Source organism: Falco peregrinus, chromosome 4, assembly GCF_023634155.1.
Source record: "Falco peregrinus isolate bFalPer1 chromosome 4, bFalPer1.pri, whole genome shotgun sequence".
Classification (NCBI taxonomy): Eukaryota; Metazoa; Chordata; class Aves; order Falconiformes; family Falconidae; genus Falco; species Falco peregrinus.
In genome coordinates this window covers 1,378,595-1,390,056 of record NC_073724.1, presented here as the reverse complement: position 1 = coordinate 1,390,056, position 11,462 = coordinate 1,378,595, and the positions used below count along the sequence as shown (strand labels likewise).

At 44.2% G+C, this 11,462-nt stretch overlaps 1 protein-coding gene across 2 annotated transcripts; it reads right to left on the bottom strand.

Annotated features, from left to right (window-relative positions):
* Positions 1-914: 914 nt before the first annotated feature.
* On the bottom strand, positions 915-10,310 carry PCNP (PEST proteolytic signal containing nuclear protein). Of its 2 annotated transcripts, none has more exons than XM_055802288.1 (5): positions 10,155-10,310; positions 6,440-6,660; positions 4,389-4,463; positions 3,833-3,888; positions 915-2,917 (listed from the first exon to the last, which is right to left on the bottom strand). In XM_055802288.1, exons 1-5 carry the CDS (start codon positions 10,228-10,230, stop codon positions 2,788-2,790), a joined length of 558 nt encoding a protein of 185 aa, XP_055658263.1. In that variant the 5' UTR covers positions 10,231-10,310; the 3' UTR covers positions 915-2,787. The 2 variants fall into 2 exon arrangements, with proteins under 2 accessions (XP_055658263.1, XP_055658264.1); XM_055802289.1 differs by lacking the exon at positions 10,155-10,310 and adding an exon at positions 6,684-7,228 and having other exon boundaries at positions 6,440-6,608.
* Positions 10,311-11,462: the final 1,152 nt, after the last annotated feature.

The following is an 11,462-nucleotide window of genomic DNA, read 5'->3' as shown; positions in this document are numbered from 1 at the left end:
ATGAGCTTGGATCCATTCACAACCGGGCAGGCTCAGCAGCTGCAGGGCAGCACAGGGAGCACCGGGCAACTACTTACTCACCTGGTGCCTTCGGTATGTTGCAAGTTGCTCAGGCACGAAGCAAAGCTTTACTGCTGCGGAGGCACAAGCCTGCCGAGATCAGCGTGCAGGCGTTACACAGGCAGGGTTTCAGCCACTGGCAGGTACTCGTACCTTGCTGCACCAAGCAGCAGGTCTCGGCCCACCTCCTGGAGGCAATCCAGACAGCTAAACTGCGTAGGTTACCGTGAGTAGTAGGATTCTTGCTTATCCTTAGAACAAAAACTGTAACGCACCCACACACCCCATCCTTGTGCGAAGACCATGACTATTGTAATGAGAGCCCAGAGCTCCAAGCGAAGCTCCACCTGACATTCACGCTGATGGTACTTTTGAGATCAGCTCCTTTCTGAAGCACCAAACACTGGCAGATGCCCGCAGAGCCGAGGCCATCCGGATGGATTCTCTCCAAGCAGCACTGAGGAGGCAGCATCTCTGCTCACCTTCAGCTGAGATCTAGGAACCGCTGCAGACTCTCAGGAGGCCTAGGATTATTTATTGACCATGAGAGCAAGTCAGATAAACACTTCTTCTGCTCCCTCACGGGCACAGAAGGTGAGTTCCCAATGCATCTGCTGCTCTGCCAAGCAATTTCCTAAAGGATTTTAAACTACCAGGAAACTGTTGATACGAATGTCTACTTCAGCCAAAGATGTGGAAGACGGTGGTGGTAGATTATTTAAAAAAGAACAGATCTCAAAGCCATCCTCCTTCTCAAAGTGCCATTTTGCTTTTTCACTAATACAAGTGACTGAGACAGGATCAAATAACTATTAAGGAGCAAGATAAAATAGTTATTCACTGTGAATTACCACTATCTTAAAGGAATTTATTTCAACAAACATAACCACAAGTGATGAAAATAAGTGAAAAGTAAACGCTTCATTTTGTCTTGCCTAGTTCCAGTAATGCCCAAACCAGTTCTCAAAGCCCTGAAAGTCAGTTTTGAAAGTGTGTTTTGTTTGTTTTTAAATAAACCAAAGATTTCTGCTATGGAAAAAAAATAATGTATACATTTTTATGTTACGTTTATAACAAGGCTTTTAAAGAAAATAGTTACAGGTATTCAACTGCATCAGACTTCAAAAGAAAAAAAGATTACACATACAATACAAAAATACAAAAAAATAGTTTTTAGAACTTACAAACGCAAAAGTCTAAGTGGTCAGAGCTTTCCTAAAATAACAATAAAAAAAACAACTTCAAGATGCACCTTCCTTTCTGCACTCACAGGGTCAACATTAGTATGAAGAAAGGTTTTTAGAGGCAGGATGAAAGCAATTAATATACTGAATTCTACAACCAGTTCGAGGCTGAAATTAATTCAGTGGTCGACACTATCAGGTATTTGAGTTTAAAAAGAACCTTATGCTTGTTTGTTCAGGAGGGTTGTGTCAGTATGTCCATGCTCAGGTGGTGGTGTGTAACTTTCTGTTTAACCAGTCCTGCTAGTAACATGTTTTAAAAATATATAATCTAAATTAGACTGAAATTTAGTAACAGTCACTACCAGGTTTGAAATCCCACAGCACTGTTCTGCAGTACGAGAGGCAGGAAACCAAACTGCCCAGACTAAAGTCATTGTTGAAAATTACTGCAAAAGGCAGACAGGTAGGAAACGGTTGAGTTTTATTCCTGAAGTTGACATGTGTCAGAAGCATTAGGGTTGCAAACACAGCATTCTTTAACCCAATAATGTCCACCAAGGTCACAGGCATAAAGGCATTTTGTTTTACATGGCAAGACAGGGAAAGTGCATCTTAGATTTCTCATACTTAAGCAGTGAGTTACCAATTTTTGGTGTGGCTTTTATTCCTTCTAGGCATAGTAAAGAAAAATATTTCAACCAAATGTGAAGCTTAATGTACATTAGCTTGTCTTTTTGGTGGTGGCTTTTGTGTACCACAAGGAAATGCTAACAAGCACTACTCAAGGCTAATGATTTAAGAGGAGCACACTGAAAGTACTGATTTACCGTTATAGTGAATATTCTTTACAGACTGTATCTAATATACAGACAAGGCCCATTTCCTTAGGATGAAACAGGCCACAGAAGGTTTCACATCCTACATGAAGTTTTAAACAAAATTAGAGCTAAGTTAACAGAGCCACTCAGAGCAACATGATTCCTAGTTTGCAGAGACTTAACAAAAGGTGACTGCAGGGATAAAAAAAAAAAAAAATCCAGGTTCTTATTATTTCCTGCATAAGTTTATATTCAAATTAATAGTCCAGTAACGCTTCTAGCACAAGACAATGCTCACTCTCTTTAGCAGTATTCCTAGGAGTCAACTGTTTCTCCTGTTACGAAGAGGGAGCCAGAAGTGAGAATGCAAGAGCATTCAATGTTAACCTGATTAAAGAGACAGTAACCTTTTTTCATCCACCTTAACTAATCCCTGACCAAAACAAAATAAAGTATCTTAAAAAGGTACCACTCCAATTTCTTTATTATCTGTAACCTTTTGAAACTAATCACATGGAACTACAAAATTAGCAAATGCCTTGAAATCTGTATACAAAACATAAATTACCTCTAATTTCAAACTAATTTATTAGTGTACCACTCAAAATCTTAAAAAAAGTGGCTCCAAAGATAGTCTTATACCATTCTTAAAAAAAGGAAACTGTTCCTTTAATGTTACACCCTCCCCTCCCCCCAAACACCCAACTCTCAATCCACATCGTTTAGTTATTTTCTTGGTCATGGACATTTCCAAGATGAGATTTTATATTTCGTTCCCATAGCTTCTGGTTGTCAGAAAAACCATGCTTTCCTTTATTGAAGGAATTTGGTCCTGCTGAGGTTGGTGTATCCCTGTGAAAAGTAAAACAAGATCAGTCGAGAAAGTCAGTTCAACTACAGTAGCGTGGGCAACATGACACCGAAAACACCGATTTCCAGTCCAACCTGCCACCAGAAACTACCGCACGTTTCCTTCCGCGACACCCATAGCCCTCACTCAGCGACTGCCATCTGGCCATGGAGCTGACCCCAGCGTGGGGCACCAAGACAGAGCAATGAGATGGGGCGGCAGAGCAGGTGGGAGCAGCAGCGACTGGTGCCAGCTGGGAAGAATGTGCTGCAAGGACTACAGAACTGAGGATCCAAATTTGCTGCTGGAGAAAAATACCCCACTGAACAGTAGCGAGCCTGCAGGGGACTGACTTCCAATGCACTCCATCATGGTAAACACCTTTAAAAGAGATAGGCTCAGGATTCATGCCTCACTTAAGTGAAGCCTCCTCTGAAAATATCCCTATTTATTTTAGGACTGGCCCTATATTGTCTCAAATTTGTGGCAAGTATAAGAACGATATCTATTTGTTTTAAAAGTAAGCAAGAGATTCTTTGTGTCTCTGAAAGAGACCTTCCCCCTGCACGCGAGTTTAAAAATCTGACCAGGCTACCTTACTTCAGCACAATTTAAAAAATGGAGAACTAGAAAGAGAATTCTCACCTATTACTTTTCCAATTTAATACAGAATTAATTTCTTCCTCAGAAAGGAGGCAAGTAAGATTCAAAGGGCAAACGTAAATGTACTATTTTTAACTTACATACAGCTGAAACATTTGAAACTAACTGCATTTAAGTTTTCTTGTTTCTGGAGAAAAACTTTTTGAAGCTATTCTATTTTCCTGTATTTCTAAACCATCTGAAAGATCTGACCCGTGCTGAGGAGAGATTCTCACACACTCGCCCTTCTCCAAACGAGTTAAAAGCTGACCTACCTTCCAATATTCTTCATGCGCATTTTGGCTTCCGGAGGCATTTCTTCTGGTTCGCTCTACAGAGAGAAAGGAGGTTAGAGTGCAGCTGGGCGCTACCTTCTGAACTTTTCACATGCCTGACAAGATAAAAGTACGGACTACAGCCCTACAGGAAAGCAAAGCGACCTCAGACATAACAGAGGTTCCTCAAGGTTACAGAAAGACCGTACACCTCTGTGTAAGAGGGGGCAGTAACACAACAATAGATTATTTAGCAAACTAAAAGCAGCACAACTTTTCTTTGCCTCCCCTTTATCAAGCTTGGAGAAAGCAACCATTAATTCAAATTACGTTGTGCATCTCATGTTCAGGGAAAAATTATCAGCTCTTTAATGATTTCTAGAACCCACACAGAGCTACGAAGTTGTACATCCTCGAACAGGAACACAAGAGATGTGTCTAGGTTGAAAATCCCTGACACTTACGTAAAGAACCTTAAATGACCCACTCTCGTTGCCTAACCCAAACCTACACCAACGGTACTTTAAGTTGCATTGATCACTGGCTTACTACTCACATCTTCATCTTCATTGAAAGCTGCTGCTACGGAAAGGGTTTTTGGAGCAAGGGTTGGAACAGGCTCTTTAGGCTTCTGAAAAAGACCAAACATACACGTAAAGTAAGTCTACTAACTTGAAAAAGCTACCCCTGGTATTTTAAATATTTTGGTGAAATGAAGTCAAACATCTTCACTGAAACGGGCAATGAAGGAGAAAAGTGGTTTTGTTTGATTCCAGATAAAGGTCTCTCTCTAATGAAAAAAGGAAAATGGCTGCTCATTTGTACAAGAGACACTCTGAAAAGCAAGTCGAGCCCTCTCATTTTGCAGCTCCCCACCAGCGAGCCTTCACTCCCCAGCACACTGCAAGGGTACGCAGCCACTGGTGCATGACATGCACAATTAAATCAGAACCTGAATAAGCTGTGGTACTCAAAATTTTACTATGTCACTGTCTTCCATTATTCTTTTGGAGTATTCTTATCCATCAGTGCCAAAAAGATGAACATGCTTATTTTATTGTCTTTTGCCAATGTAACAGCTTCCTGGCATACAACAATTCAGTACTTTTAAATTAGCATCAGTGTGCATCACATAGTCCAATTAATATAAGGCTCCTTTAAAAAGTATTATTTTGACTTCAAGTAACTACCTTCCTCTACTTAGAAGTGTAAGAAGCCATCCAACTCACAACTATTACATGTAATACAGCAGAGATACCAAAAGTAACTTTGAGACCACGGAGAAAGCATCGAGTCATCAGTAACAGCGTGCTCCTACAGTACTGCCAGTTACCTAAACCAAGCACACACAGTGCTTCCTCCATTTTCACTGTATTGGTGATTAGTCCATATACACTTATAGTTTTGAAGCTGATGCTACAGCAGAGTCCTTATGTGACTGTCTGCAGCTGTTCCTCACCAATAGTGTATAACGTATCAATATTGCACCATTTTTTAAAGCATCAGCTCCACAGGAACAGGTAACATACTAAGGGTGTAAAAATTACTAAAAAGAAACAGGGTAAGCTTCAGCAGTGCCCAGCCTGGTGCACTGTCCATCACCCACTAAACTCAGTGAGCCAGAAATCCCGAGCCACATTTCCTGCCATGGGAACTATCTTTGCTGGTGGCTCAGAGCAGGCAGCTTGGACAATTTTTCCAAAGTCTGAGCTGACCTGATTGCATTGATACCCTAGAACGCTCCCAGCCCACATCTCCCTCCCATCCCAAAATAACAGAGCACTCTTTTTCATCTTTTGCAGATCTGTAAAATGCCAGCATTGCAGGTGCAAGCCTTTCATGACTACAGTTTGAATTTAATCCAGACAAGGATTTATGTCTCTATCACAGTTGTATGTGGGAAGTGTAAATGAACTGTATTAAATAGAGAGGCATCATCTGGCTTGTCCTTGCCCAAGCCAGTAGAGAACTACTCTGGTAGTAAAGAGAAGCATCAGATTCACATCTGAACAAGCACAAGGATACCTTGTACCGGACAATAAAGGGGATCAGAATTCTCAGAAACTTATGTAATGAAGCCTCATCTCCTGCACGTAGTATAGATGAATCATACCGACCTTGCAAAGAACAGGCAAAGTCAGGAAAAATAAACTGTAGCTCCCCATGCTAAAATAAGCTCTTTGCAGTGGAGGACGACATCTTAAGCCGTCTAGGACAGTACCTGCTTTTTTGCAGCTTCAAGCATCCTATGCAATGAAGCTCCCAGCACTCGTTTCAAAGTAGCCTGAACAGTTTAACAAGTCTGCTCATTTCCCTCAGGATATTATTCCACTTATCAAATCTCATTACAAAATTATTCTGTCTGTTTAAAGATCTACAGTTTATTTCAATCAAGTCTTAGCTTCCTGAGACAACTGACCTGGTATTAACCAACCTGAAGCACGCATGCACGACATGCACAACTAGCTGCCCCCAAGATGCTTTCTTAAACTTTATCCAAGTCACCCTCGTGTAATTCAAGGCTTTCCTTCTGCAAGGAAGCCTCCCCAAAGTACTTCCCCCTTTCACCTCATTTTCCCTAAAACCAAAAGCCCTCAGACAACTTACATTTGCTCCTAGTTTGATGGATATTGCAGATGTCTTCTTTGCTGTCTGACTGCCTATGGAAAATCCAAACTTGGACATTTTGGCAGGAGCAGGCTTTGTGGTGAAGTCTTCAGCTTCTTCATTAGCTGCCCGTTTCTCTGCGCTGCGACTCGAACTTTCTCCTCCATTACTGGAAGAAACAGTCTTAGTTTTCACAGGTTTTTCTGCCTCTTCTTCAGGTCCTGGTGAAGTCGAAACAACTTACCAAGATGAGCTACTTTTACTGAGCAGATTGATGGGAGCAGCAACCTCAAAAAGCATTATACTTTGGGCGCAATAGGTAAAGTGTTTTTAGTGACAGCAGTTTCCACCAACGTACATTTAGTGGACAGCAAAACACAAAGAGGAGAAGAAACTGCAAGCACTCCACTACTTGTAAAGAACTTCTTGTGTATGAGCCAGGAAAACAATCTTGAAGCACCATCTCTTTATTTAGTATGGAAGTCAAAGTTCATGTGGTAAATTAAATGTAGATGACTATATCTTTTTAGTGTTTAAGTTGCCATAGATAAGCTTTCATAATTGGAATCCCAATTCCAAATCTAGAATAGATAATCTAAATTAAAATTAATTCTCCTAAATTTCTACAAAAACATGTCCATGCCAGTCTCTAGGCTTGTCTGGCACAATTCTAAAATCATGGAAGTGACTACAGTGAGGCCGGCTGTCTCAATCATGTTTCAAGTCACTGCTTGTCCGCATCTCATCTGTAATAAATCTGCCAAGCTCTGCTTGAGGAAGAAATCAGCACTAGAAAAACATATATATAGATTTCAACTTTTTTGGTTTTGTATAAAGTCATGGAAAACACAGCAGCCGAACAATAATCCACACAGAAAAAACCACTCAAATCACATTTTCATTCCTATACACTTAGCTTCTTCAGCTACACCAAAAGACAAAGGTGTCCTTGGAAAACTCCTACCAAACAGAGTAAATGCTTCAGCAAAAATACATTTCTCCACTGCTGCAATAAGCAAATCACTGCAGTAGCAGAAGGGAAGGAAAAAAAACCATAAACAACCACCAACCAAACACCCATACACTGGGAAATGGACAGGGAAGTGCTCGTACTATCAGTCTAAGGAAAACTGGAGCTAGCATCAGTTCCTCACTGTGTCCTGTGGAGAACAGGACCCTCCATGCACAGCAAATTCAGACCATCAGGGAAGTAAGTTCTTTGCACTGCTCTCTAACAGCAAAAAGCTAGAAAGAAAGATAGAGCAATGGGGGAGAACCTAGTTTGAACTGGAGGTCAACAAGATTGTAGCTTTGAGAAAAAAAAAAAAAAAGAAGCAAACAACATCAGGAGAAAGAAAAACTAGGGACACCATCTATATATATTTTTCTGCTATTTCCAAAATCCTAAGCAGCAGAATGTACCCCTTCTACCCCACTCTTCCAGCTATCAAGATAATAAGTGATTGGAACAAAAATGGGTTTATTATTCACATTCGGAAACATGGCAGATCGCAAGAAAAAACATTAATACTTTATAATCAATTTCACTCTATTAAAAAAATGGCACTGATCTGTACCACTAGAAATTTGACCAGAAAACATAGATATAAAATTGACAAAGGAGGAAGGAGACACAAGCAAAATTTAGATGAGTGACCCTGGGTACTGGTTGCTGTCTTAGCACAGTTTCCCAAACAGCAGTCTGCAAGGCTATGATAAGCTCTTTACAGCTAGTCCACGAAATCACATTAAACAGAATATTCAATTACCAGTCCAGCCTAGGTACACTAGAGACTGTAAGGTGATTCAAGGGCAGGTAGATGATTCATTGGCCTTAGAAGCGTTGGAACCGTGGACCTACAAGTCTTCGTTTTCCTAACATACAAAATCCACTGCAGCCCAAACTTCAGGGCACACAGGACCAGCCCAGGTTGCTGAGCGAATGCTAGCCTGAAGCTAATTACACTACAGCTTACTTCTTTGACTGCAAATTCTAGAACATTGCTAAGCACAAGATGAAGCCTAACATAAACTACCCATATCTGTTTTCTCACCAAAACATTAAATAGCTTCTCTCTCAAAATTAACTCCTATCACGAGTGCATTCTCAATGTTGCTTCTATTAGGCTCCCCTTAAGATGAACTGTTAACTACTGAAAGAAACACTCGAACTTGCAGAAGGAGCTACAAAGGGTGTAGGACAATTGAGGCAGGCAGGGAGGGAGCCATTGCACTGTTTTATTTCTGCAGGAAACAGTTAAGAAATGCAGACATGTATTACCCATTAAACAGGTCTCTCCCATGCCAATGCATATGTATTTTTATTATTTCCTAAAGATGCCAAGGGGGTCACATTTCACCTACAGAAAGCACCAGTACTATTTCGAAAACTAGTCTGACCAGTGCTCTTTTCATGGATCGCAGTAATAAAAAGCTGCCCTACTTCACAGGTGAGTTTCTTTCATGAGTATCAAAAACTATGTAAGTAGACAACTTCCATCGCCTAGGCGGTTTAAGCGATGAGACTGACAGTGCTAGCTACAGAGTGTTTCAGGACCTCTTGCCCCTGGGAGTGTGAACATTGGCGGTGGGGGTGGGTACAAACCAGTCACAACTAAGTTAACCTTAAGGTAAATCCCATTGATCTTGGCAAAAGCTAAAGACTGAAGTGTTTTCAAAAAACCATCAGGGAGTAACTATCCTTTCTTAGGGCCAATGTTCCGTAACTCATTAAGGTCATGTTTCAGCACACCAAACAGCACACAAGGCAGTACAGATAACTGACATACTGGTGCTGTCCAGCTACTATATTACTAATAAAAAAATACCCCAAAACCCAGCCAACCAAAAAAAACCCAAACAACCCAATCCCAACAGAAAACCAAGAGTCAAGAAACTACCTAAACCTCAAGTATTACTGGTAGTATTTTAGTGCTTATCAGAAATGACATTCAGTGATGAGGCTATCCTAATTGGTTTACAAGTCTGATTTAATCTTTCCAACAGATCGAAGAAATGCCCTCTGCCTACAAATATACTTAAGCCAAAAAAAAAAAAAAAAAAAAAAATCAAAACAGGAAAGGGAAGATTTATCTTCGCAAAGACACAGTCTTCTGAATTTTAAGTCAGGGGAAGAAAGAAGAAACATATGATTAAAAATTTCAGGACAATCAATAGTAAGTAGTACAGAAGCAGACAGGAATGTCCGGTCATAACATAAATTACTATAAATCCAACCAGAAAACATGCAGATTGCTGCCAAGCAACCCCGCAGGATGCTTAACACGGCACGCAGGGCACATCCACCCGAGCCCGGTGCGCGGTCCCAAGCCCGGTGCGGGGACCCGGGGGCTGAGGGCAGCAGCGGCCAAGCTGCCCGCCCGTGCAGCACAGGCGCCCCGCGGGGATACTGACGGGGAGAGAAAACGTGGTAGCGGGCACGGAGGAGCCGCCAGCCGCTTTAAGGAACCCCGTAGGGCCGAGGCTAGCCCTGCCCGTGAGGGCGGCGGTACGGGGCTCGGCCTCCCTCCAGCCAGCCCCCAGGCCCGGGCCGCCCCTCTCCCCGCAGGGCCGGGCCCCGCCCTGCCCGGCCGCGGGCGGCCTCCCACCCCACCCCACCCCACCCCACCCCACCCCACCCCGAGGGGCCGGGCCGGGCCGGGCCGGGCCCCCTGCCCACCCCGCAACTACGCGGCGAGAGGCGCTACATGTTCACCTCCTCCTGGCTGCGGCCTCTTCGCCTTCTCCCCCTCGGCTCTGCCGTCCGCCATTTTCCTCCGCCTCCCGGGCATGCGCGCCACCCCGCCGCGCCTCTTCCGCCCCTCGGCCCACCCCGACCACAGAGAAAGCGCGGGCGGAGGACAGAGGGGCCGGGCCAGCCCCCACTCTTCTGCCGCGCAGCGGAAATGACGCACCGGAAGCTTTGCCGCAGGGAGCGCCTCGAGTGACACCGCCCCGGCGCACATCCGGCGGGCGGGTCCCGCGCGTTGCGGGTAGCAGGCCAGGCCCTCCCGGCCCAAGTGACGGTCACCCGCCGCCTCGCGCCGCCCCCAGCTTCAACGTGCAACGGTGGCACGCGCGGCGGCGCCGGGCTAGCGGCGGGGCCCGGCCCGGTCAGAGGCCTTCTCCAGCCCCTGGGGCCGCGCGGTCGCGTTCCTCCTCCCCAGAGCACAAACAGAAGCCCGCAAGGGGTTTCCCCGGCCGAGGGAAAAAGGAGGCTGCCCGCGCCGGCCCCGCAAGGCGGCCCGCAGCACTGCTGCAGGGCGAAGCTGTGCGCAAGGCCACAGGCCCCTCTCTAGCCGGGGCTCCCCGAGCGCGGGGAAGGGGTCGCTGAGGCAGCGCATCCTCGGCCTCCCCACCCCTCTCCCATACGGCGTGTAGGGAGAGGCAAGAAGGGAGCAGATCGCCACCAACCCCTGGAATAGTTGAAGTCAACTCTTACAAATTATGCTCCCCATGCCTTGTTTTTGAATTTTCGGGTCAAAACCCGCTTAAAGACAATGTCAGAGTGTATCAGGGTGGCCAACTAGACTAAATCAAAAATTTAAGCACTCCTAAAGAAAGCCCTTCCCATCCTACAAGTGGCAGAAAACTAACTGACAACATGCCTGTTGTGGCTCTGCTGCCCAAACGCTGACTCACTGCAGACAAATCAAACATTCTCAGCTCTGAGAAATGCTAAAAGGCGGTCTGCTCCTGTAGGTATTTACTAACAGGACCGTTTATCATCTCAAAAGTTCCAGCACTTTGGGAAATCCACATGACATGGACTGAAAACACAGCCACTCAAGGATAAAAGCCTTACACAAAAGTACGTAAGGCTGGGGGTTCTTTTGGCAGGGTCGAGAAATTTGGCTTAGTCCTTCCAAATAGAGACTTGATTTGTGCCAGGCAGAACACCCAGAAACAAACTATGCAACTCCCCAGACTCATGCTAGATCTCAACCAATGTGTTATTAGTTCAGCTATCAAGAGTCAGTTTATCTACGCACCAAAAGAGGGTTCAGGAAGCAACAGGGAAAGG

Bases quoted from the DNA above. Each gene is read 5' to 3' on its own strand.
- PCNP (XM_055802288.1), bottom strand. From the start codon at position 10,230: ATGCCCGGGAGGCGGAGGAAAATGGCGGACGGCAGAGCCGAGGGGGAG. The intron at 6,661-10,154 runs GTGAACATGTAG...CGACTTCACCAG, and splicing joins GAGGCCGCAGCCAGGAGGAG to GACCTGAAGAAGAGGCAGAA. The intron at 2,918-3,832 runs GTAGGTCAGCTT...TACTTTTCACAG, and splicing joins CGCATGAAGAATATTGGAAG to GGATACACCAACCTCAGCAG.